A 24603-nucleotide genomic window follows, 5' to 3' on the forward strand; every position below is an offset into this window, starting at 1 on the left:
ATTCATTATCTCAAGAGATTTCAACTCGCCTAACATGGGAAAAATTGATTTATGTAAAATCGTCTGAGAAACATGATAGTGAATTTCAATTATAAATTAAATCGCATGTATATTGAGAAAATTGAATGTAAAGTTTCCAATTGCACAAAATGCATCACAGTTTGGTTCCAATCGAAAATCTGATTACGGAATTCAATTCAGCGCCCAATTTCTTTTAAAAAAATCGACGAGTTTTGTTTCCAAGAATTGTGATACATATATACATACATACATCTTTGATAGTATCAATAGCTCCACCAAATTTGAACTTGATCAAAGTAAGTCAATTTCGAGTGGTGTGCCACTTGGGGCGAAATGGCCCATATGACACATCGTCAGCTGTGTGCTATCTTGTGACAACGACCATTTTGGTCGAAAATGAGTTAATGATGACGTTTTGCTATACTTAACAAACACTACAAGATGCTTTAACCCGATTTTGGGAACTCGCTTCCGTTTCTCGGATATCGCAATACACACTTGTGACATAGACCAATTTATCATCAAAATGATCGTGCACACTTGTGACACGTCATACATTTTGTTGGAAAATTTGGAAAAATTTTCTTGTGTTTCACAAATTAATGTTGATACACTTTTTCTAAAGGCAATGTAATCTTTAGTTTTTGAAAATATACTGATTAAGTCGAATAAACTATAGATTTAAACCTATTTTCGTGTGTATGGGAATTCTGTGCACACTTGTGACACGTAGTACAATTTTGCTTTCGAAACACACTTGTGACACGTGCTTTTCAGATTTTTGATTACATATTTTACTGTATCTTTTAACTGGTGTAACCAAATGAGTTGAATTTTGGAGCGTTTGTTCAGCGATACCGTCATCAGGGGTGACATTGGGTCTGGGGGGTGAGATTGGGTCATACAAATTTCAGCATTTTTGTATGACCCTATCTCACCCCCCAGACCAAATGTCACCCCTGATGACGGTAGTATACGAACCGATTGCTTCAAAAAAATTGACTCTATCATCCATAGTTTTGAAAATATTTATCATCAAACTTTAAATATCGATTTTCTCGAATAGTACTAAATGGTCGTTGTCATAAGATAGCACACAACAGACGACATTCCGGCGCAGCAACGTCATGAAATGTTTCACTATTTGTCGTAATATGTCTCGTATGATATCGAAACCATTCCAAAACTTAAATGTTATTATAGATTCGGAATAAACATTGATTTTTCTACAAGTAGTGACTATGGAAAACAAATATTGAGTCGAACTTTTCATTGGCAACAACGATCACTCCGAGATGACCTTTTTGATTTCTTACAAATTAATAACTCATGTTTTAGTTGTGCTATACATTTGTCACTGTTTATCCAGCAGTGATTGATGACTGGACCAATAAAAAAACGAATTCATTTTTAAAATGTTCGACCTATCAGCCAAAACGTGTCGTTTTTTTCGCTGGAGAATGTGGCATATACCGTAAACTGGGGTAACTTTGATAGCCCGGGGTGACATTGATAGAAATTTGATTTGGTCACTAATTTTGATACGTCCAATGTAACAGTCACATTTTTGCATGTTCGATAATAAGCTATCCCTTAATGCTTACAAACTCAAAAATTTCAAAAATGATTAGATATTAATTTGACGGGCATTTGAAAAACCTATCAAACCCAAGTAGCACACTTTGTTCGCCAAAAGATTTCCGAACTTGTTGTTGAACTCATTTACTATGTTTTCCCAACGTCCTTGAGAACTCTTGAACGCTGGAAAAAGCGCACGTTTTTCTGTTGTTGAACATCTCTTAATCTGTCAGAAATGTGCGTGGTTTAATTAAGTTTTACCAGCGCACGTCCTACTTGCATAGAGAACGTTTGTTGAACATGTCATAAGAACTCTTGACTATAAGATTCTGAACCGGGTTGGATAACGTCGTTAGAACCGTTTAACAACATTCTGCCTTTAAGATGCAGGAGGGAGTTAGGCAAACGTTTTTATAACCGTTCAAGAACATATCGTGGCAGACAAGAATGTTAAACAGGCTTTTAATAAAATACGTTCAAGGTGTTCGCTGAAAAGTTTTTTTTTTCTTAATTTAATCCTTTATTTGTGAGTAATGTCGCTTTATGATACTTTAACTACTAGTTTATTAGTTTGGACAGGGATACACCATTTATGAATGATAATAATATGAATGATGAATAATACAAAAATATCAATCATAAAAAATCATTCAATTTCCTAATTATGCCTTTGGGGATTTTTTTTTTCAATTATGTGTGAGTGCTAATTAACATCGCTTGGTACTAATACTCTACTCTGCTGCTGGTTCCCGGTGCTGCATTTGCAGTTTTCCTTTTTGATGAAGAATGCTCAGGGCAAGTATCGAACCCAAGATCACTCCAAATGTCAAGTCCGGGCGCGCGTCTGCTTCTTTCCACGAGGGGTTTTGTTGAATGAGCAGGCCTAAGGGGTCGTGCATAAACCACGTGGCCTTTTTTTGGAGCATTTTTGACCCCCCCCTCCCCCCTCATGGTTTTTCGTGGTTTCATGCCAAACCCCCCCCCCCCCCCCTATATGACCACGTGGCTTTTTCCTCCCAGGCGAAAAATCTAAAAAAAAACAAAATTAGTTTAGATTTCAAAAATGTTTATCCACAAATTATATGCTGTCAGTGGGGGTGACTTTGGGTCAAAAAACGATATTACTGTTGTTATTTTAACCACAATAAAACCAAATTATATCGAAATAAACAATGTTGGGGAATGTTCTTAAATGATTTACCAACATTTTCCCAGAAGTTGAGTATAATCACACCGTTCATAAATGCAAATCGTTTTAAAATTTAGCCAATCTCACCCCTTAGAGGGGGTGACATTGGTTCAAAAAGAAAACATTTTAATTTGTGTATGTGCTGTAAAACCATTTAAACTAATTTAATAATATAAAAAACAGAAATTCACTTAAAAGTGTGAAAAAAGTATTACATTACAAAGTTTAAGGTAAATAATAACAGTATAACAATTTATTGAAATTGTACAGAAAGTAAAAAAAAATCTCAACAAAACAAGAAACTAAGTAAAACATATGCATTCAAAATTATGGAATTGCAGTGCAATTAATTGCATCCAGAATAAATATGCTTTAAGAATTAAATCTACTTTGTTATATAATCAGCATTCATGATTTAATTAAAATGCGCTTTTAAATATTTTCATTAAATCAAAATTATTAAATAAAAAAAAAGTTTTGTTTCAGGAAAAAATATTTTTATATTATTTTAAGGAAATTATCTAATTATGAAAGCTTATATTTATGTTAATATTAATTTTATTCCTAACATTCATAAAAATCCAATCTAAAGCTACTTTTCTTTTTAATTAAGCATGATTGATTCCAATGATTCAGTGTGTCAAAAAAAGTCGAGTTGTGTAATTTATTTCTGCAACTATTCTTAAAAAGGTACCTAAAAATTGCTATAAATTGAAAACAGTGCACTTTATGAAAATTTCACTGTAATTCGATTTTACATCGAAAAATAAAGTTGAAATTTTTTTGCGATGAATATTTCGATTTTTTAAATCAGTATTGATTTAAAAATAAATAACTCAAACAAAGATTTTTTGCCCGTTCAGGAAATTTCTGAAAAGTTGACAAAATTAAAAAAATACAAAAACCTGTTTTAGTGACAAAATGTGAAACTAAAAATCAGCAAAATAAATAACCATTTATCATTTTTTTCAGTGTAGTCCATATCCATACCTACAACTTTGCCGAAGACACTTAATCGATCAAAAAATTCCTTCAAAAGATACAGATTTTTGAATTTTCATATTTCAATTTGTATGGAAAACTATATGGACAAACTAATGATGCAAAATGGCTTCTTTGAGCATACCGAAGGCACCAAAAAAGTTTCAGACGGATTAAAAAACTCAAAAATTAAAATTAAAGAATAAAGACCAATTTTGTAGAGAATTGCTCGGCTGTACAAACAAAAGTCATGTGAAAATAATCGAAAAAATCGATCGCGCTTAAAACCATTCTTTTAATCATGGACCGCCAAATTGTTTAAGTCTTACTCTTACTTTAAATTGAATTTGCTGTCGACTACGTGTTTTGATAAATTTAAAAAAAGATTGAGCTTAAATTTGGAATTGATTTTACAATATATTTTTAGTTGTTTAAATAGGCTATCTGAATGATTAGGAAATTATCTACGATTTAAGATTTTTGATCCAACTTTTGGTTGCTGAGATATTACCTCAAAATATATACAAAAAAATAATTAAATATAAGTTATTTTTTCAATCTTTTCAATATCTTTGAAATTATTAACACTGGGACGCCCAACGTATGTCCAATATACACGGATGCCCAAGTCTCCCTAAAACGTTGGAACGGTAACTGAGTAATTCTCGCTGAAAGTGGACCACTATTTACACAAGGTGCTCAAAAATCAAAAGCAATGTACTTTTCCAATAGCCCCCACCAAGTTATGAATGAAACCATGTTTGGTTGGTTTAATTTGTCCTCACCTCGGCGCCACAAAGCTAAAACATTTTTTTAAATTGGTAATTTTTTGACTTAGGCGCGTCTACAAAATTGCTCATAACTTTGCAAAACTTCAACGAACCCTTGATGTTTAGGGGTGTTTTGGAAAGGAAATGAGCAGAGCTTTCGAATGAACTTGTCAGAAAAATACCGTTCCATACATTTTTTAGCCACAAAACACCAATGTATTTTTAAAAGTCATTTTTGAAGGCCGGCGCCCCGCTTTATCGAAAAACTGACAAATCCATTCGAAAGCTGAGACGATTTCACATAAAGGACCAATAAATCTAAGGTGTATGTTCCTCCTATCTTTTTTAATCTTATTTTGATTCTGCGAGCGCAGCGCTCCGTTCGCATTTCGGGCACCCAAAATGTTGCAATTTGCTTGCCTCATTTTAAGGTTTTGTCAAAAAATATAGGTGCTCACTTTTTAAATGATAGTTTATTGTCCAAGGATCAAAATGCACTTTCGATAATTGACCAATATTTATGTTTTTGGGTTCTTCCAGGCAATTTAATGTCGAAAAATTGTTTTTTTTTTACTTTTTTTTTTTGTAAAATGCTCACTTACAATTGGGTGGACTTTTTTTTTCAGTAGAACTAATGAATGTAGCATGTAGGAAATTTCACTACGAACCTTTTTTCTCTAAAAGAAAACGTAATTTCGATACTCCAGTGCCAAGATATTTTAGTTTTAGTGAGAAAAAAAGTGCCAATTTTACAAATTTCTCAGAATTAACAAGCACGGCCTATTATTTACATGCGGCATATGTTTTGGAGGCCAGAGTATGGTTTCTTATAGTTATTTTGGTCGCTGAATTCGGATCTGGAATCAAATTTCAGATAAACAGTTAAATTAGGAGCCACGCCCAAAAGTTATTTGCGGTAATATGCTGTAATTTTAATCGCTAGTGAATTCGGTCATATTTCATCTTTCGCTCACCTTTAATTGATATTTTACTCACGGATTTTTTTATGGAGAATGTTTTTTTCAACTTCTGATTGTTTTGAGAGGCCTCGTGGCGCGGTGGTTAGCGGCTTCGGCTGCCGATCCCTAAGTGGCTATGGGGAATACACGCAAATAATATTTGAGCGTGACTAAAATATCACTGTTCACTGTTTATCTGAAATTTGATTCCAGATCCGAATTCAGCGACCAAAATAACTATAAGAAACCATACTCTGGCCTCCAAAACATATGCCGCATGTAAATAATAGGCCGTGCTTGTTAATTCTGAGAAATTTGTAAAATTGGCACTTTTTTTTCTCACTAAAACTAAAATATCTTGGCACTGGAGTATCGATATTACGTTTTCTTTTAGAGAAAAAAGGTTCGTAGTGAAATTTCCTACATGCTACATTCATTAGTTCTACTGAAAAAAAGTCCACCCAATTGTAAGTGAGCATTTTACAAAAAAAAAAAGTAAAAAAAAAACAATTTTTCGACATTAAATTGCCTGGAAGAACCCAAAAACATAAATATTGGTCAATTATCGAAAGTGCATTTTGATCCTTGGACAATAAACTATCATTTAAAAAGTGAGCACCTATATTTTTTGACAAAACCTTAAAATGAGGCAAGCAAATTGCAACATTTTGGGTGCCCAAAATGCGAACGGAGCGCTGCGCTCGCAGAATCAAAATTATATTAAAAAAGATAGGAGGAACATACACCTTAGATTTATTGGTCCTTTATGTGAAATCGTCTCAGCTTTCGAATGGATTTGTCAGTTTTTCGATAAAGCGGGGCGCCGGCCTTCAAAAATGACTTTTAAAAATACATTGGTGTTTTGTGGCTAAAAAATGTATGGAACGGTATTTTTCTGACAAGTTCATTCGAAAGCTCTGCTCATTTCCTTTCCAAAACACCCCTAAACATCAAGGGTTCGTTGAAGTTTTGCAAAGTTATGAGCAATTTTGTAGACGCGCCTAAGTCAAAAAATTACCAATTTAAAAAAATGTTTTAGCTTTGTGGCGCCGAGGTGAGGACAAATTAAACCAACCAAACATGGTTTCATTCATAACTTGGTGGGGGCTATTGGAAAAGTACATTGCTTTTGATTTTTGAGCACCTTGTGTAAATAGTGGTCCACTTTCAGCGAGAATTACTCAACTTCAACTCGCAGGTTTTCGGGCTTGTCTCCGCGGAATTTCGGGCGATTTTTTTTTACAAGAGCAAACAACAGTTGGAACGACATTTTTGATCGCAAAAATTACAGATTTGATCAAATCGAGCTATGCAAAGTTTTAAGATCATCTAGACATCCTTATAATTCACTCAAAAAAAATTGTCCCGGTTGGTTGAGTAATGCCAGAGAACCAACGAGTTGAAAAAACCGTTCCATCTTTTTAAGGAGTTTTATTTATGTTGATCTTTAACGGCATTGTATTGAAATTTATTTCACATATTGATATCGGCATTTGAAAATTATGTAATTCAAATTATTTTAATGTGTCTATATATTTGAGTGGTTTTATTTGAGGTATGAAGTTGAAGTTATAGGACACTTTCCCAGCTTAACCTCTAATACTCAAATTTTTTTTCGAAATTTTTTATTTTTCCCGTGTTCAGGAAGTTGTTTTGAGCAACTTTTGTTCTACAAAAAACTTTACTTCTATTGTTTTATGTTTTGCTTGTTTAATTTTAAGTATTTTAGTTTGCATTTATCTTGTTTAGTTTATGTTTGTTTTTGGTAGTATTTGGCCTATTCTACCACCTCCTATCATTATCATTACATTTTGCCTATCTAAATTTTTCTTGTTTTTACAGTCACTTTTTCATTTTTTGCTTGTTTTTCACATTTTCTGCTACAAAATAGCACCATTTTCATTAAAATTGTAACAAAAATGCGTAGAGGCATGTCTGGGACACTAGAAAAATCATAGCATACTTCTTTTTACTTGAAATATAGGAAAAGTTAGTAAAAAAACACAGCCAAAGTTGACCCCCAAAATAATGACATATCAAAAAACATTGGCAAAGTTACATAAAACAAGTAAAACTTCCAACCTATAAATTTCCTAAAATTTTAAGAGTTCTTCTTTCCAATGTTTTTTAAAGATCAAAAATTGGTTAAAAATGGATGTTTGGCGATTTTTAAATCGAATCCCGTCTAAAGGCGGGGTTGGGTTGTGGAGGGTTAAAGAAAAACAAATATTTTCAGGAAAGTGCACCTTTGGCCCCTTTTTTTTAATCTTTAAATTAATTAAGAAAAAAAAAACAATGTTTGCTTGAAGTTTGTTTTTTTTTCTAAAAATCTAAAATGTTTGCCCATGTTTCTCTTTGGCTCAAGAGATGGTCCCTATTAACATAAAAAAAAACAAAAAAAAAATACCTACAACTTTGACGATGGATAGTACTACGTGTATTTTATGAAATGTTATGTAATATAACAATCCGAATTGTGTAACCCATGGAATAAGGAATACCTTTTAGACCAAAATATTCATCCAATTTTTTGGTGAATCTTAAAGTATGTATCGTACGTTTTTTCCGTGACTGGGTATTTTTTAATGTTAGACGTTTCACTTGCAAATAAGGTAGTGAAACTGGAACTGCGCGATAATCCTGAAATTGGGGTTTTTAGTTTCTTTTTACATAAAAAAAAATATGAGAGAGGAGAGACATGTGAGAGGAGAGACAAGATATCTTGAGTTTGTTTTAAGTGTCAAAAGGAAATCTTTCGATAAAGATTCTTCGATCACTTATAGGACCAATAATCACCGTAGCTAAGATCTAAGATTTTGAAAATATATTTCTACATCTACTTTCAATGCAAATTTGCAAGCACATTTTTAGCTACAAGATACCATCAACATAAAAAAGAAATTTTGTTTGCATTTTGGTATGCATTTTTAAAGTATATTAACTTTGGATACTGTCACTTTATTTTTTAAGCTTTTTAAGCTTTTAATCTTTTGTAAGAAGGAATTACATGAGTATTAAAAAGTGTTCATTCAATAACAGGCTCAAAGTATTGATATGAATCTGCTGATATACATAATTTAATATTGAATTGGAAAATATTGTGACATTGAAATATAAGCAATAATTCTAAACACAATAGTTGTATGATTTTAAAGTGTAACAAAAAATGTATGCATATAAGTGAACATAATGCGCGTATTTTTTTGTATAGAAAAGATTTTTTTTAAAGGCCACGTGGTCAGCCGTCGACCCCCCCCCCTCCCCCCCATGGCTTTTCATGGTTTTTTTCGGTCGGATTTTGGACCCCCTCCCCCCCCCTAAGGAGACCACGTGGTTTATGCACGACCCCTAAACGTCAATAAGAAGTCTGCGGTCATCTAGGTTTTACCAAGTTCACTAACAGTTTGCCAAAACTTCATTCGAACATAAGCTGTTTCTATTTTTAGAACTATCCTTGCTTGTTTCGTCAACATGTCCTTGCTCGGTTTTTAGAACACGAACGCGAACTTCACATAAACAACTTGTTTACGAGAAATCCCAGCCGAAGCCAAAGGTCAAATCTACTATGTTATCACGTTTAGCAAACTGAAATGAAACATCATGTCTGCAAATGTCATTTTGCTTTTCGAGTTCTACAAGCATGTTTCATTGAGGTCAGAATAAACATCAAACTATTCGTAATCCGTTGCTAGATTTGGCATTTGTGTTACACAGCCATGTTGAACAATGGTTTTTTGATCAAAATGTGAACAATTGACCAAATTTTTTGACACTTGTTCAATAATTAACGAATAAAAACACTTATGCAGCAATTGTTCAACAAAAAATAAAGAGCGATGTTTTTCTTGCTACTTGGGAAGTCACCCCGGGCTATCAAAGTCACCCCAGTTTACGGTACATTTTAAAAATGAATGTGATCGCGACGATTATTCCACGGAATAGAAATGTTTGAAAACCCCAATTCATTGGGAATTCCCGCTAGTCTTTCTAAAATGGCTCAGCACTTCAGACTGATTCTGGTAGAACTTGCAAAAAATGCACATCATAATTCTTATCAAAACCTTCTCAACCTTTCGCAGGCATCTGGTATAACAACAATGAACTAAGCCGTGACTGGATCCGTATAGCTGGACGATAGTACCCGTTATACCCTAGCAAGGGGTTTCGTCCAAAGATCAGACATCCAACCGAACCAAGCAGTGCTCAATTGAACTCATCTCAACAGCTGCAGCAGCGCCGCCTCAGCCAGCAGTTGCAACAGCAGCAGCAGCATCAATCCCCCGGTCAGCCACAACAATCAACTTCCGCAGCAGCATCCACATCCGCATCCGCATCAACCTCCAACGCATCAACCGCAGCTCGTCACTCATCTGATAATAGTACAAAGGTTATGGGAAAGCACGAAATGAAGCGCGGAATATCACAGAGGTCATCAGATGCTGGAGGTAGGACAAGCTGATTCGATTATCATAGATGTTGTTGTCATTCACCCTCTGTGTCCTTCCCCACTTAATACTCTCTCTTTTTTCTGTCTGTCTATACCACTGACATGTAGCCGTCGTTTGTGCATTTAGCAGTTTGCATACATATTTGACACTACGTTTCGTTTTTTTCACTTTCTATTTGTTTCAAACATTCCAATTTTGGTAGAACATAGCCACCCCGCCCGCAAACAGTACACTGCACTATACTCGCAAAACTTTCAAACAGACATCCCCCGGAGGCATCCGTATTGAAGGCAGACTGCCATAGTTCGCTCAATTGCCTTCATCATGCACACAGTGTTAGGACGACGTGTTACAGATATGACACAGCTATTGCTAGCATAGCACTTCACTATGTTGACGTGACGATGAAAGCACTCAGCTGTGAGTGTCATCAGATGGGAACAAAGAATAAATAGTGGAAATTTTCATTTTTTTTTTTATTGAAAAGCCGGGAAGATAAATTAAGCATTTGCCCTGTTGGCCCGAAGGTTAAATGGTAAAGTGAGCTAATTAAACTCACATTCGAAAATCCAATTATATTATTATGGATCATTTTGTAAGCTTCAAACAGTATGCCATACCAGCAGGATTACTGTAACCTAATTACTTAATTAGTTTGCTGATCATTGATTATTTTCACCGCTACACCCCGTTTATGGCCTGAAAATAGCTCCGTTACACAAACCATAATCGACACACCCATTTTCCGGGCCAGGATAAAACTATTAGATAATATAGAACAACAAACCGCTAACTTGTTGCTATCCGACTAAATTTTCTGCACCTGAATGCTTCAGGTGTCATGTATCCCAAGCTTTCGAGCGCGCTTCTCTATAACAAAAATGTTGACAAAGTGTGCATCCCATTCCACTCGTCCCGTTTTTTCTCCTCTCCCTCTCTCTCTCTCTCTCTCTCTCTCCACGTTTTCCCTGAAATCAACGCGATTATATAATAGAATCCGCCCATACTTCTGACTTGATTTTCATTGCATTATCACCGTCAACATTATCTTCGCCACATCGTCAGAGGTGTGCACGAGATTTTGGCAGCTGCAAGCGACCCAAATTTCCATTTTGTGATTTGTTGCTAGTGTGCTCTGTTTGCTCAATATTCATTTGAGATTTTTACTATCAAATTATTTCGAAGTATTGAAACAATTTTTAATATGAATTTTTTTCTCTAGGTGAATAATTTAAAAATCATCCTTAGAAAAGTTGTTATAGTTTCACGTTTGAGATGCGAAAAGACTATGCCGAAAAGTGGCGCTTTTGTCATACTAAGCGAATGCATTTAGAAGAATAAACAAAAGCATCTCGGCCTAATGTTCAGCATGCACAATTACCATTTGAAGGTGGAATAATGTGCCGAAAATTTATTTCAGCTCAAACATTGCAACGAGAAAATGCTTTTAACGATTTAATTCATTTTAGCTTGTCTCAAAATAATATAAAGTTGAGGAAATCAATCGTTAGATAAGGACGATTTTTGGAAACGACATTTTTAACGGTAGATTTACGAAATCTGTTCCAAAAAATCATAAAATCATTTTTCATCTTAGTGTGGTAGAAAAATAAAACGGTGAATTGGAAATATGAGAAAGAGACAGCGACTTTTTTAAAACGGTTAAATTACAAATTTAAAAACAAAATATTGTAAAAGATTCTTAAGGATTTCGATTCACTTCAAATAGTGATTATAACAAAAAACAAACTTCCAGTCAGATAGTAAAACTAAAAAATTAGTTTAAAAAAACGAAACATCATTAACACTCAAACGCTCGGGTAGTCATTTGACCCCTATTTTTTTTCTTAAAAATCTCATAACTTTTGGTAGAATTGACCAATTTGGATGCTTCCGGTTGCAAAAGATCCAGATTTGTCTATATTTTCAACTGTCAGATGGGGGACAAATATGGTCCACTTTACCCGGAGATATTCCGGATTCCGTTGGGGTACCTCGGCCCTGCTATATGGGTCTCTGGTCAATATAACAAAATCTATTTCACAGAAACATGCCGGAAATGATGCAAAACTTCAAGATATCATTCTAATACATCGTCCTGCAAAAATAATTGACATGGTTAAGTCCTACGGGGCACCGGAGCCGGTTCCAGTTGAGCACCAATTAACATCAGCTCAGTGAACCGTTTTCGGTTGGAACCTGTCCCGGTGCCCAAAGGTCTTGACCATGTCAATTATTTTTGCAGGATGATGTATTAGAATGATATCTTGAAGTTTTGCATCATTTCCGGCATTGTTCTATGAAATAGATTTTGTTATATTAACCAGAGACTTATATAGCAGGGCCGAGGTACCCCAACGGAATCCGGAATATCTCCGGTTAAAGTGGACCATATTTGTCCCCCATCTGACAGTTGAAAATATAGACAAATCTGGATCTTTTGCAACCGGAAGCATCCAAATTGGTCAATTCTATCAAAAGTTATGAGATTTTTAAGAAAAAAATAGGGGTCAAATGACTACCCGAGCGTTTGAGTGTTAAAACCACAATTTCATTTCTCAACATGCCTAGCAGAAACCCAGACAAGTAGTCAATACAGTCGACGCAGTTCAAATCGTAAAATGTTCAACATGTGGCTCACAAGTCTAGTCCTACTGATGGTTCACGTCTCGGAAACGACTTCCAGTATCAATTGCTTCCGCTGCTTCGCGTCCATCGATTCCATCGAGAGCCAACATAATCAACCCCCGTTCGAGCTGGTTGTGAGCATACTTGATGCCAGTGTGAATGGCACAAGCAGCATTGAGCAGCAGACGACGTCAAGAAACGAATCCGTTGGGCAAGTGTTGTTTGAAGTATCTTATATCGATGAACCACGCGGCGAGGTTTGCGCTTGGAGCTTGGATCTGTTGGACGGGAGTTTTAGTAGTTACTTTAATGAATCAAACAGCATCTCCCATATCGTCAATCATATCGCAAACGCCTTGGTGAACTATTTACGGATCCACTGCTCGACTGATAATAAATCGTGGACTGATACAATCAAATTTAGCTGTCTAGATAGGTTTATTCTGTACCGGTTGTGCGAGATTCAGAAGGATTTGGAAGCGTCATACCTGCGAGACGTGCTGGGCTCGCGTGTGAAACGTGAGCAACGTTCCAAGCGATGCAGTCTGAACAATCTGCTCTCGACCAACCGGAAGATATACGAATTTGGGTTGGAGAACGAATCGCTGGCATCGTACTCGCAGACCATCCTCAGCACCATCTATCTTGTGACCGACGTCATCACTGAGTTTTACAACCGCAAGCTGGCACACTCTCGGAAAAGCAGCTTTTACCGTTCCGAGCCGGGACGTGATGCCGAGGACACGGTAGTGCAAAAGATCAGCTCCTCCATCGAGATAATCCTGCTGCAAACTATCAAGTATCACATTCTACACAAGTTGGGGCTGCGGGAGCGACCGAATGTTACGCGGATTGCCAAGAATGAGTACGTATTTGAAGCGCTGGACCGCGTCTACGGTAACAAGATAAATATTGGCAACACTTACGCCGAGAAGCACTACTACAGCAAATATTTGCAAGCGAATCTATCAAAAGATTTCTCAAATTCCTTCGTCGACACGTTCTTCGAAGCGACTGACATTGGCACCGGCGTCGGCAGCGGCCTGGAGAAGCAGAACAATTTCTTCCCCAAGAAAATGAAGTACAAGCAACCGCCACATTCCAGCGACAGCGAGAAGCAAAACCTTTTCGGCGGAACCAAGATTCTCTCATTTGCGGAAAAAGGTTCGGTCTCACAAATTTCTTACCTTCCTAGCGAAACCTCTTGTGCAGTCTTGCAGCATCTTTACGCTTGATTTTCCCTATGGGTGGATGCCACTGCGTTGCGAATAACTCACCACCAACCATCCTAAGAAAAGGGGGGAGTCCTCCCGGAATTGTTGTGGCAGGTGCAAATATATCGCAAAACCAGTCCCAGTCCCCACGGAGAAAGCCCGGCGTAAAGTGATATCATTCCTTTTCACTTCTTGAGGTTGCCAGACATTCTCAAGTTATATATATACACACCACACAATGGTAATGGTTTGGCAACAGCGAAAAAGGGGTGGTGCGGTAGCTTCATTCGGTTGGGTGGCAAATGAAAAGTCGTGTTTGGTGTTTAATTTCAGGTTAATTGAAAATTATTGCATTTTCAGCTTATTGCACATAACTCTCTTTACTCGTTCATAGGAAGCATACATTGAATAAACAATTGAAAGCTTCAAAGTAATGGATGAATTTTCATTTACTGAAAAGTTCCAACAGCAATAGATATTTTAAATATATCAGAGCATTTATTTTGAAATTTTGGTTGATTTTTCAACTAAGTCAGGATCCGCAATAAGATTTGCTCGGAATGGTCATAATTTGAGGTGCTCTTTTTATTTTTTATTTCTTGTTTTATTCTGCTCACTTATCAAAGGATGTCATGATATTAAAACAAAATTGGAGAAAAAAAATCATAAGGAGCAAATTTTTCTACAATGTGCCACAGGCCGTATCGATGTGCTCCGATTTGAAACTTGAAACTTTCAGCGTTTGTTTATATATACATGAGATGAACTCATGCCAAATATGAGCTCTCTACGACAAAGGAAAGTGTGTTAAAACGGGCATTTAAATTTGAGGTTTAAAAAAGTAATAAATCTTAAAATTGCTCGAATTTGCGTAAAACTTGATCAATTTCAATTCTCTTAGTTGGATTGGAAAGTTCTTTTAAGCACTTTAGTATTGGTTTTTCTTTTACAGTAGTTTTTTAAGTGCAGTACAGAGTTTTGGGGGATTCTTTCAGCTGTGTATATCATTAATCACAATGGATGCAAATAAAGTTGGTTGTAAACGGAAACAGAAAACAGGAAAACAACAAATAAAAAACCTGTCACAGTTGAAATTTTTTTAAATATGTTTGATTTAACCTCAGTACTATAGAATTCATTCATGTAATGAACAACAAATGCACAACAATGCTTCTAGATTTAAATTGTTTAGGAAAAACTTTCCATAATATCCATTTTTTTTATTAAAAACTATGGGAGTTTCTCCTTAAAGCAATTAGTAGTATTCTGTTTCTTGAAAGTGGTAAAACAATTATAAGTGTAATGGCCTTTTTTCTCATCACCAGCGCAATCCTCATTCTTGTGTATCAGACCAAATCTTCTCCGACAGAATCGGGCAAAAGCCATTTTACAGCTGATTATCCTTTAATGTACCATAAGCTGGCAGGAAAAGTCTTCTGCGATCAAGAATACAAGTTTTGCTCTTACAGGGCACAAAGCAAAATTTCGCCAGTATCAACCGTCGTCACTCATTTTATGTAGCGTGACGAATGAAGAGATTTTTTCATCACATTCAAAATGATGTCGAGCATTTTGTGCGGTGAAAAAAAAAGCTCCCACAATTAAAGTCTTAGAAGCATCTTTTGCACGTTCCGACCACACAAAACCATTCTTGTCCGGGCTGCTGGTGGGTGGGGGCCACAGACAAACATACTGAACCGGTTGGGGCTAACGTCTGTTATGTCAAAGTGATGGCTGCTTTCGTCTCTTTGTTGGTGGAGGTTGGCTTGAGAAAAGTTCGGTGGGTGGGTAGTAGGGTGCCCAGAATATGGGACATTTTTTCAAAACCTCGCTCCACAAGCTGAATATTGTTCCTTGACCTATTTTAGGACTCTGGGCCAAATATGAGCAAAATCGGTCATCATTTACCCATTGATACTCGAAGGTGAAGTTTGTATGGGAAAAATCGAAAAAATTTATGAACGGTGCGCTAATTCCATCCAAATAATCCCAAAAGTGAGATTCTTAATGAAAATTTAATGCTCTACAACTTTATAGAACATACCAAAACTGTAAAACTCGATCCTGAAAAGTTATTAGCGGTTTAAAAAAGTCATTTTTGTATGAAAAACATTTTTTTCGCCAATTTTAGGCTCGAGTATCAATAGGTTAATCTCATCCAATTTCGCTCAAAATTTACACAGATGCTTAAAATAACCCAAATAACCATTTTCCGCTTGTGGAGCAGGGGGTCATTTTTTCTGGGCACCCTAGTGGGTAGTGATGGTGAGGAACTTGATGTCAGCACCTTGACTGATGCTGAACAGTAAAGTAATGCGACGTTCACTCCAATTCTGCGGAAATGATGCATGAAAACAGTGGAATTTATGCGGCGTGCCCAAGTTCACGGAGAATGACATGGATGATTTTCCCATGTTTCTTCTTTGCGTTGTTAAACGACAACGAGAGCCATTTTTTACCAAGCAGTTTCGAAAAGATCACACTTAAAGATGTAGGGGCTCATTAGGACGTCATCTAGCTGCCCGTAAATGGCACGTTCAACTAGTGTGCAAAGCACTAAACAATTAGTGAATTAATATTAATGAAAGCAAATTGCATCGAAAGCCACATTTACCACTGGTTGCCCTTATCTTTCGATCATGAAACCCTCCCAAGGGGGGAAAAGAGGCGGTGGGGTGGTCCTTTCATCGATTTTAGTCTGGTTAAGTTTCCAGACAAAATAGCTCCACAAGTGGAAAGAGCCGAGTCACACAAAACGGAAAAACAATTTAACCAAACCGTGCTGCCCTGCGCTGGGTTGCTGTCGGTTATGGAGCGTGCTCTCTTTTTTGTCCTCCGTGCCTCTTCTTTTCAACAATGTACATTCCTCTGGGATTAAGGACTAGCAACGACGACCACGACGACAACGCTGATGATGATAATAGCCGAGTGGAGCGACATGGCAAACGTAGAGCCAAATTCCAGGAAGACACCCAAAATGAAAGAAAATTCTTGAAAATGGATTATAATGAGACGAAATGGAGCAAGAATGGATCGATTAGGGCGAGATTTGCTGTTACTTGAATGCGTTGCGTGATCTTTTCAACAATTTTGATATTTACTGAGCAATAATGTAAATTTTCCATCATTTAAAGGTGAGAATTATCATAACAATTTTACAAATATTGTCACATCAAATCACAATGAAGTTTTCTTTTACATTTGTTTACTTTTAGAGACCGGATTTATTCTCTAGAATTAGCGGGAATAACTTTGGTTGTTCCATAAAAACCGAGTTTTCTGTGCACTTGTTTTCCAAAAAGTTATTATTCAATTTCTTTTTACTTCATGTGATCCATTTTTGGTTAGAGGTGAAGAAGAAATTTACTACATAGCTAGCTTGCCCCTGAAAGAAAAAAAAAACTTGTCTAAAACGTGATTTTCGAGCAAAAATACACGTTTTAGACGAGCATACTCTCTTCGGGAAAGTTGTAGAGCACCTTCCAGATCATGTACACTAGGGTGCCCAGAAAAAATGACCCCCTGCTTCACAAGCGGAAAACGGTTTATTGGGATATTAGCATCTCTGTAAATTTTGAGCGAAATTGGTTGAGATTAACCCATTGATACCCGAGCCTAAAGTTAGTGAAAAAAATCAATGACTATTTTAAATCGGTAATAACTTTTCAGGATCGAGTTTTACAGCTTTGGTATGTTGTACAAAGTTGAAGAGCATTAAATTTCCAATAAGAATCTCACTTTGAGAATATTTGGATGGAAGTAGCGCACCGTGCAGACCAAACCGTAAGAAACTTAGGTTTTCCATACATTTTTTCGATTTTTCCCATACAAACTTCACCTCCGAGTATCAATGGGTAAATGATGAACGATTTTGCTCATATTTGGCCCAGAGTCCTAAAATAGGTCAAGGAACAATATTCAGCTTGTGGAGCGAGGTTTTAAAAAAAGTCCCATATTCTGGGCACCCTTAATGTACACAGAATCAAAAAAAAGTTAATATTCATTAGGAAATGTTGACAGATCTTGTGTAAAAAAAATGATTAATTTTACATCAGGAACTGGTAAATATTCATCAGTTTCTGATGAATATTCATCAGGTTCACATTTTTAGGTAATATTACTCAAAAAGAGGTAATATTCAACATACCAAATTTTCAACCTTCCAAAATTCAACTTTTTTTTCTGTGCAAGAAACGGCTTCAATTATGAAAAGTATGGATCCAGAGGTTGCGGTTAGAATCCCACGGTGAGCGACCAAAATTTTAATTTACATTCACAAAGGAGCTAAGAGCGGCCAAGCCCTTGTGTAAAGGACTAAAATTAGTTAAAATAAAGATACCAGTGGTTGCAACGTCAACTGTTCGTTGTTTTAAGCCGATAAAAGGATACTTTGAATTTGTTGGACAGGAAATTGCTGTACTTTTCCTTCATAACAAATCCCAAAACGTTTATACTATACAAGCCTTACCCGACAAACTTCGTCTTGACGTTTTTTGTTTGTTTGCTTATTCAGCCTCCTGTGATCAAAATTTGATTTTACGTAAATTTTCCCATACAATCTGCAGATGCTTCGGAATCGATCCCAGAGTGGCCAAAGTGTCAATTAGTTAGCGTAAGAACCTTCTTTGGGCTTATACGAACCCAACGCAACAAAAAGCACCTCGATCCGACGCTCCGTATTGAATTGATTCGCGTTCGAACAAAACCGTCGAAATTTTTTATATATATAGATAAACAAAACAGTTAAAAAAAGTTTCAACTACTCTTGTGGAGCTCAGCGATTTATAAACGTTCAGATACAGCTCGCTTCGCTAGAACAAACAGCTGCACTCGACTAAAAATTATCACTAGTAGTCCACCGTTACACCATTAATAGATGCTGACTCTTAAACTATTAGCTGGACGGCCACATGACCTAAGCATTCTCCGAAACTTTCTCCCTGTGAACATGTGCCTGTGTATGTGCGCAAAGCCTGACCACGTGGACTCGTGGACCGACCGTCTACAACAGGTCAAGGTTGTTAAAATATACGGCTGACAAGTGGACGGTAATAAAGTTTAATAATATTTGCCCCCACAATCCCCAAACAACCTCTCACACTTTGTTTTGCGTGATGCTGCTGCTGCTGTTGTACTGTGTCTCATCATCAGCTCTCTTCATTTCTCGTTTGGGACCAACAGAGCACGGCACAGCGCTCATAAAACATCAGAATGCTTTATCTCGGGTGTGCTTTAAGGATTCTTCTACATTATCCCACACTCCCTCCCCCTAAACCCCGAGGATGCCACCAGGTGCCACAACACATTGCGTCGTCCTCAATCCTGTCACGCGCCAATCCACCACCCTTGCGGCACCACCTCTGCCACACCACGTGTCAAGTGTGTACATTTTTCATGCCGTACAATTACTTTCTCCTCCAGATTCACTGGAAATGATGCCTAATTACGTAGACTGTCACATCCAACCGCATGGTGCTCTGTTGCTCGTGGGGGTGGGGAGGTGGCAAAGGGGGTGGCACAATTGCACGTGAGAAAAACGACAAAAAGGGTCGCTTCCCTTCTCCGGGATTCTCCTCACGGCACACAACCGACGTCGCCAGTGTCACGGTGTAGGGCTTGTTGTAGGGCAGCCAGCAACATTCCAAGTGTTGCGCATGCGTGTGTGCACGTTGCCCTCTGTACTCAATTGATTTTATTCGCATACATCCACCAGAGATCCTCGTGGTCTGCACGAGATTTCTATTGCATGCACTATCCCTCTAGCTATGGGTGGTTTCGCAAATCAGGGACAGGGGCGCTCAAAGGGAGATTTAATCTGAATTTCACATGAATTGCTTCGAAAAATTGGCTAACTGTAATCCCAGCAGTTCCCCGCTTGTCGATACCGAAGGAACCATCTAGACATAGAATAATAAATTTACAAAAAGATTCATTTTTGAACTTTATTCCGACTATATGAAGAAAGGTAAAATATTTGTGTAGCAAATGAAATCCAAGGGACTATCGAGTTTGAGTGAATTCCGAGGATAAGAGATGCATACAGTTTGAAGGACTGAAACACCATCGAAAGATGAACTAATATTGAAATAGCAAAGATCAAGATCAAGAATATCAATATCAAGAATCATCTTCTCGATATCCATAATGTTCCAGCTGTCATTAAAAATTTCATTTCTTTCAAGAAGCAGCTTTGATTTTTCGTTCTATTATTTGATACCTCCCGCTCTCGGCGATCCCTTCAATATCGACAAGGAGATAGTCTACTATATTTCAATATTATTCCATCTGTCGATTAATGAACGCTAATGAAGGTAAACAAGAACAGTCGATCAGATAATGATCACAAAATTATGATCAGTTGATCGTTTCATATATATTACTCTTTGAAGCGTTCGATAATAGACTACACTGGCTTACACAAGTTGACAAAAAAAAACTGCGCTGGTTCAAATGGAGGAAAAGCATGAAGTTTGGGGTCCTCAGAAACATAAAAAAAGCAAAGCAATCCACTTTAACGATCAACCGGTCTTTTGTGGTCTCTGTTGCAAGATTCTGCTCATTTCTAGACGTCCGTAGGTTATGTGTGGTGAGTCACCCAAAACCTCTTTTACCTAAATGGACTGACGTTTTACTTCCCCATCCGATAGAAGGCGTGGTCAGACAAATCTAGTCTCAAAAAATGCCACCGGATCCATCTGAGATAGAACACGGGCCTGCTGGGGTAAGAGGCTACCACGCTAACCACCAAACCACCCCCAAGACAAGCAAAAATTGCATGCAATTTGTTGGTCGGTGCAAAAACTGTTAATTAACTGTTAAAAGGTAATGACATGAGATGAATGTTTTAATTTATTTTTTGATTTATTATATAAATGATAAATTAAACTCATTAGCTCATAAAAAACAGTTTGTTCTTCAATTCCGACCTAAGGACCTCTGCCCAAAAGAAACCACTTCCTACACGGAGAAAAAAGAGTTCCCAAAATCGTGAACAAGCGTTCATGAAAATGGGAACCACGAACAAAGTGTTCAAATTTCATGGTACGTTTTTCAAAATCGTACCATGAGATTTGAACACTTTGTTCGAGGTTCCCATTTTCATGAACGCTTGTTCACGATTTTGGGAACTCTTTTTTCTCCGTGTACCAGCACTGCTACACTTTCACCTTCTATAAATACACTTCCACAAATACACACCCACTTTGCAGCAGTGTCTACGATTAGGCTTCGTTGAGTCCACCGGCGGCACTCAAGAGCACAGGCATCAGGAATCGCTTAGAACGTCTGTCGTGGAAAATTCAATTTGAAGGAAAACGTTTGGTGGGTGCGTTCTCGCTGGCGTATTTCCGCTTCCGTATTTCTCTTCGACGTCACTCGTCGGGCACTTTCTCCTTCGCCCCATGCTCCTGAACCTTGCTAACCTTTTTACGGTATATCTTCCGGATTCAGGCCCCATTTGTGCGAACAGAGTGGCTACCGAACCACTCTTCTTCTGCTGTGGTGCTGTGTGATGTGAGGATTATGTTTGATTAACCTTTATTTATGTAAACTTATTTATGGATTTTTTAAGCACGGCAAAGGACGAACTTGACGGGGCTTGGATTGAGTTAGCGAGCGGTTTGGAGAGTAATGCTTGTTCATCAAAACTTTTATTAGCCAGATGAAAAAATAATATCTGTGCAAATTGAAAATGTTTTTGTTTTTACTAGGAGAAGCTTGATTATGTTTAAAAAGTGTGTTTAAATTTGGTTTTCTCAAATTCGAAACTGATTTGCTTCAATTTTTCTTCTCATCTATTGTACTGGTTCAATTTGTATCTTTCGAGCAGCATCTGTCTAAGGAGAAACAGGAAATAATTCCGACATAAATAAGCATATCCACAGTGGAGCTTGAATGCGACCAAAGATAGTTGTCGGGGACAACTACTAAACGAAAAGCGCAGGAGAAGACAACGCGTATTTTGCTATATCTATCTATGATGGAGCATCTGCGGTTGAAAGTTATTCATAATATGATTGAGCGTAAGGCTGATAAAAACAAGTAACAAGAGAGGATGCCGTCCATCTCGGTAAGATCGATTTAGCCTGATGGGAAGCAGCTTACGGATGATTGACCTAGATTGACAAATATCGTTGTTCCGCAGCGGTACCGTCAGGACAAGTTGAATTGGAAAAGTTTGATAGGCAATACACTAGATTGATTGGAAGTGACTTAATGGGAGTTGTTGATGAGGACGGAACGGAATTTTTAATGTTATGTTTAATGTTAGTTTGACGGTGAACATTGTTTCGTGAAAATTATGCTACCCAGAATTTTGCACCATAAGCTGAATATTGTTTCTTGAGGTAATTTAGGCCTCTTTCTCAGTTATGAGCAGAATCAGTATTTATTAACCCAGGACATGTTAGATCACTCACGATAATTTAATGGTACGATCATTTTAATTTTATTCAATCCAGCAATAGGTGAGAATTACAGATAAGGAAAGGAGTCATCAAAGAACAAAAAGTTGCCGTTTGTAGAAAATTTGATCGCATGAATCTTTTTATTATGTAAAACCATGTGGGGCAGGGTTGATTAAAATATATTTACAATTTATAGATAGTTTTAAATGAAAAAAAGGTTGCTTAACAAAGGACAATAAGATTTCTAGCACTCGAATTTTCGATAGTATTTTTTATTGACATCTGAATATACTGCGAAAGACACATGCACTGCTTCTTGATGTACAAAAATGAATATTAGGGAAGTTCAAATTTAACTCATCGCCTTCCGTTGCAGAGCTGAATTTCTAAGGTGTACTGATCCCAAATCTGAAATATGAGCACAATTTTTCGAAAGCAAGAGCAGCCTAAGCCATTTTTATGCTCGTTACGGAGAGCTTCATAAAAATATCGATATTAAGTACCAACTCCAAATGAATCGCCAGAAGCCGGCTTATGATGCTGACATGAATTGAAAAAAAAAAATTGCCAACATGCATAAAAATGTGCTTCCCTATACAAAATCGTATGGAAAACGTATTCAGCTTGGGCTGCTCGAGTTTTTATCCAAGCCAGCTAATGTTAGAATGATTTAGAATCATTATACCCATACAGTTCAGCTTTACAATAGAAGATGAATAGTCAAATTCGAACCACCCTAATAAATATACATTTTCCTCATTATCATACTATCCACTAAGATATTGGGAGTATCCGCTCGTTAAGAACTTCAAATGTACAAACCCAATGTTTGCCCGGATCAAATATCGTAGTAGGTTTCAATTTCCTTCAACGCTGCCTGGAAGTACCTGCGGCAGACATTTTCACCCCAGAATGCACCGTAGCACTGATTTTGCTCGAAGCAGTAGTAACGAATTCGGTCCGAATTGTGACTGCAACAGTTGGCAATTGCCCACGTGCACTTGGAGGGTTTCTTCCGGCCCTGATTTCCGGCGCCAGAGCCAGAAACGTCATTGTTCGAGTCATCTCCACCGGCTCCTGGGAAAATATCGAATTTCGATGAAATCATGGGTGAACCTCAGGCGAATCAATTTAGCGACAAGACGAGTTTGCACTATAGATCCACCTGGGTAGAAACATTTAAAAGTGTAACGACCATCATTGATGCTTTCATAGCCTACTACGAATTGAACGTGCATTTTTTGTTGATGTGCTACATCAATGACTTAGTTACACGCTAACCACAAACAAATCATTTCACATTACAAATGAAGAGGTTCTCCACATTCTACAGGCTGGTCGTGTGTCGTTGTACGAACTATTCTGCGTGCATATTTATCGATTACGGTGCAGCTTATCCAAAAATAATACATGCCATGCGTCAACAAGAAGCAAGTGCAAGCTATGGCCATTTACCTAGTCTATTTCCAACTACAAAAAAAAAAAACACAAAAAAAGAAACACAATCAAGTAAGTTTACGTTGCTTTATAAATAAAAGAGAGGCGATGCTCCCAGCAAAATAGGGCCACCTTGAAACGCACATGGTGCACACACTTGACACTCGACTACTTACTGTCAGAGTCAAGGCCGAGACTGGACCAATCGTAGTCGTCATCGCTGTTGTGCTGAATCGACGGCCGTGGAGTGGTCGTGGTTCGTCCGGGATCTCCAACCGTGGCAGTTTCCGGCCGGAACGATGCCTGTGGACGCCTGGTTGTCGGGGGAATTCGTCCTAAAGGAAAAAAAAAAACAACAACAACGCACAAACATACACACACAACATTGTCGTTATTAGGCAAAACTGGCAAACGAAATAGGCATCATGTGGCGGGGTCTGCTCGTTGTGATCGAAAACACAAATAAGTTATAAACTGAACCCACATCAAGTTCAATCTGTTACAGATGTTTCTATTTTTACCCAACGGTTCATTTTGGTGTTTCACCCTTAATGGGATGGCCTTCGGAGTTGGTTGGAACTGATTTTTATCAATTATGCATTGGATTGAAACTTTAAATTAACTTGCGAGTCAAACACGATCAATGGTGGTCGTGAGTTAGGAAATGAAACGAAATTTGGGTGAGTAACGATTAGAATCATTTCAAAGTAATGAAGCATCGGCCGCAACCTTAAGATTTTATGGGCTGCCAGGTCAATAAGCTTGTCATTTATTTAAAAAAAACCCCATCGCAGTGCATTCCCGTCTTTTTCAGTTTTAAAACACCATGCGTCTCCATCAATACATATGTGATGGATATAAAACAAGACTTTGTTCCAAAAAGCAGTTGATACAATTTAGTACAACCACATTTTTTTTTTGTTGCTGGCCTACATGAAATATGAATGATAATGGTCAAATTGTTTAGTTCTTT

At 37.3% G+C, this 24603-nt stretch overlaps 1 protein-coding gene and 1 long non-coding RNA gene across 2 annotated transcripts; one reads left to right on the forward strand and one right to left on the reverse strand.

Moving 5' to 3' along the window:
- Positions 1 to 9476: 9476 nt before the first annotated feature.
- LOC128092267 (uncharacterized) lies at positions 9477 to 14360 on the forward strand. The gene is made up of 2 exons (XM_052711572.1): positions 9477 to 9943; positions 12521 to 14360. The coding sequence occupies exons 1-2, from the start codon at positions 9889 to 9891 to the stop codon at positions 13807 to 13809; spliced, it is 1344 nt and encodes a 447-aa protein (XP_052567532.1). The 5' UTR covers positions 9477 to 9888; the 3' UTR covers positions 13810 to 14360.
- Positions 14361 to 22303: 7943 nt separating this feature from the next.
- Positions 22304 to 24597, reverse strand: LOC120425123 (uncharacterized). The gene is made up of 3 exons (XR_008212757.1): positions 23807 to 24597; positions 23649 to 23663; positions 22304 to 23270 (listed from the first exon to the last, which is right to left on the reverse strand). It is a non-coding gene; the product is annotated as an uncharacterized LOC120425123 (long non-coding RNA).
- Positions 24598 to 24603: the final 6 nt, after the last annotated feature.

The sequence above is a fragment of the Culex pipiens genome, unplaced genomic scaffold (assembly GCF_016801865.2).
Source record: "Culex pipiens pallens isolate TS unplaced genomic scaffold, TS_CPP_V2 Cpp_Un0146, whole genome shotgun sequence".
Taxonomy (NCBI): Eukaryota; Metazoa; Arthropoda; class Insecta; order Diptera; family Culicidae; genus Culex; species Culex pipiens.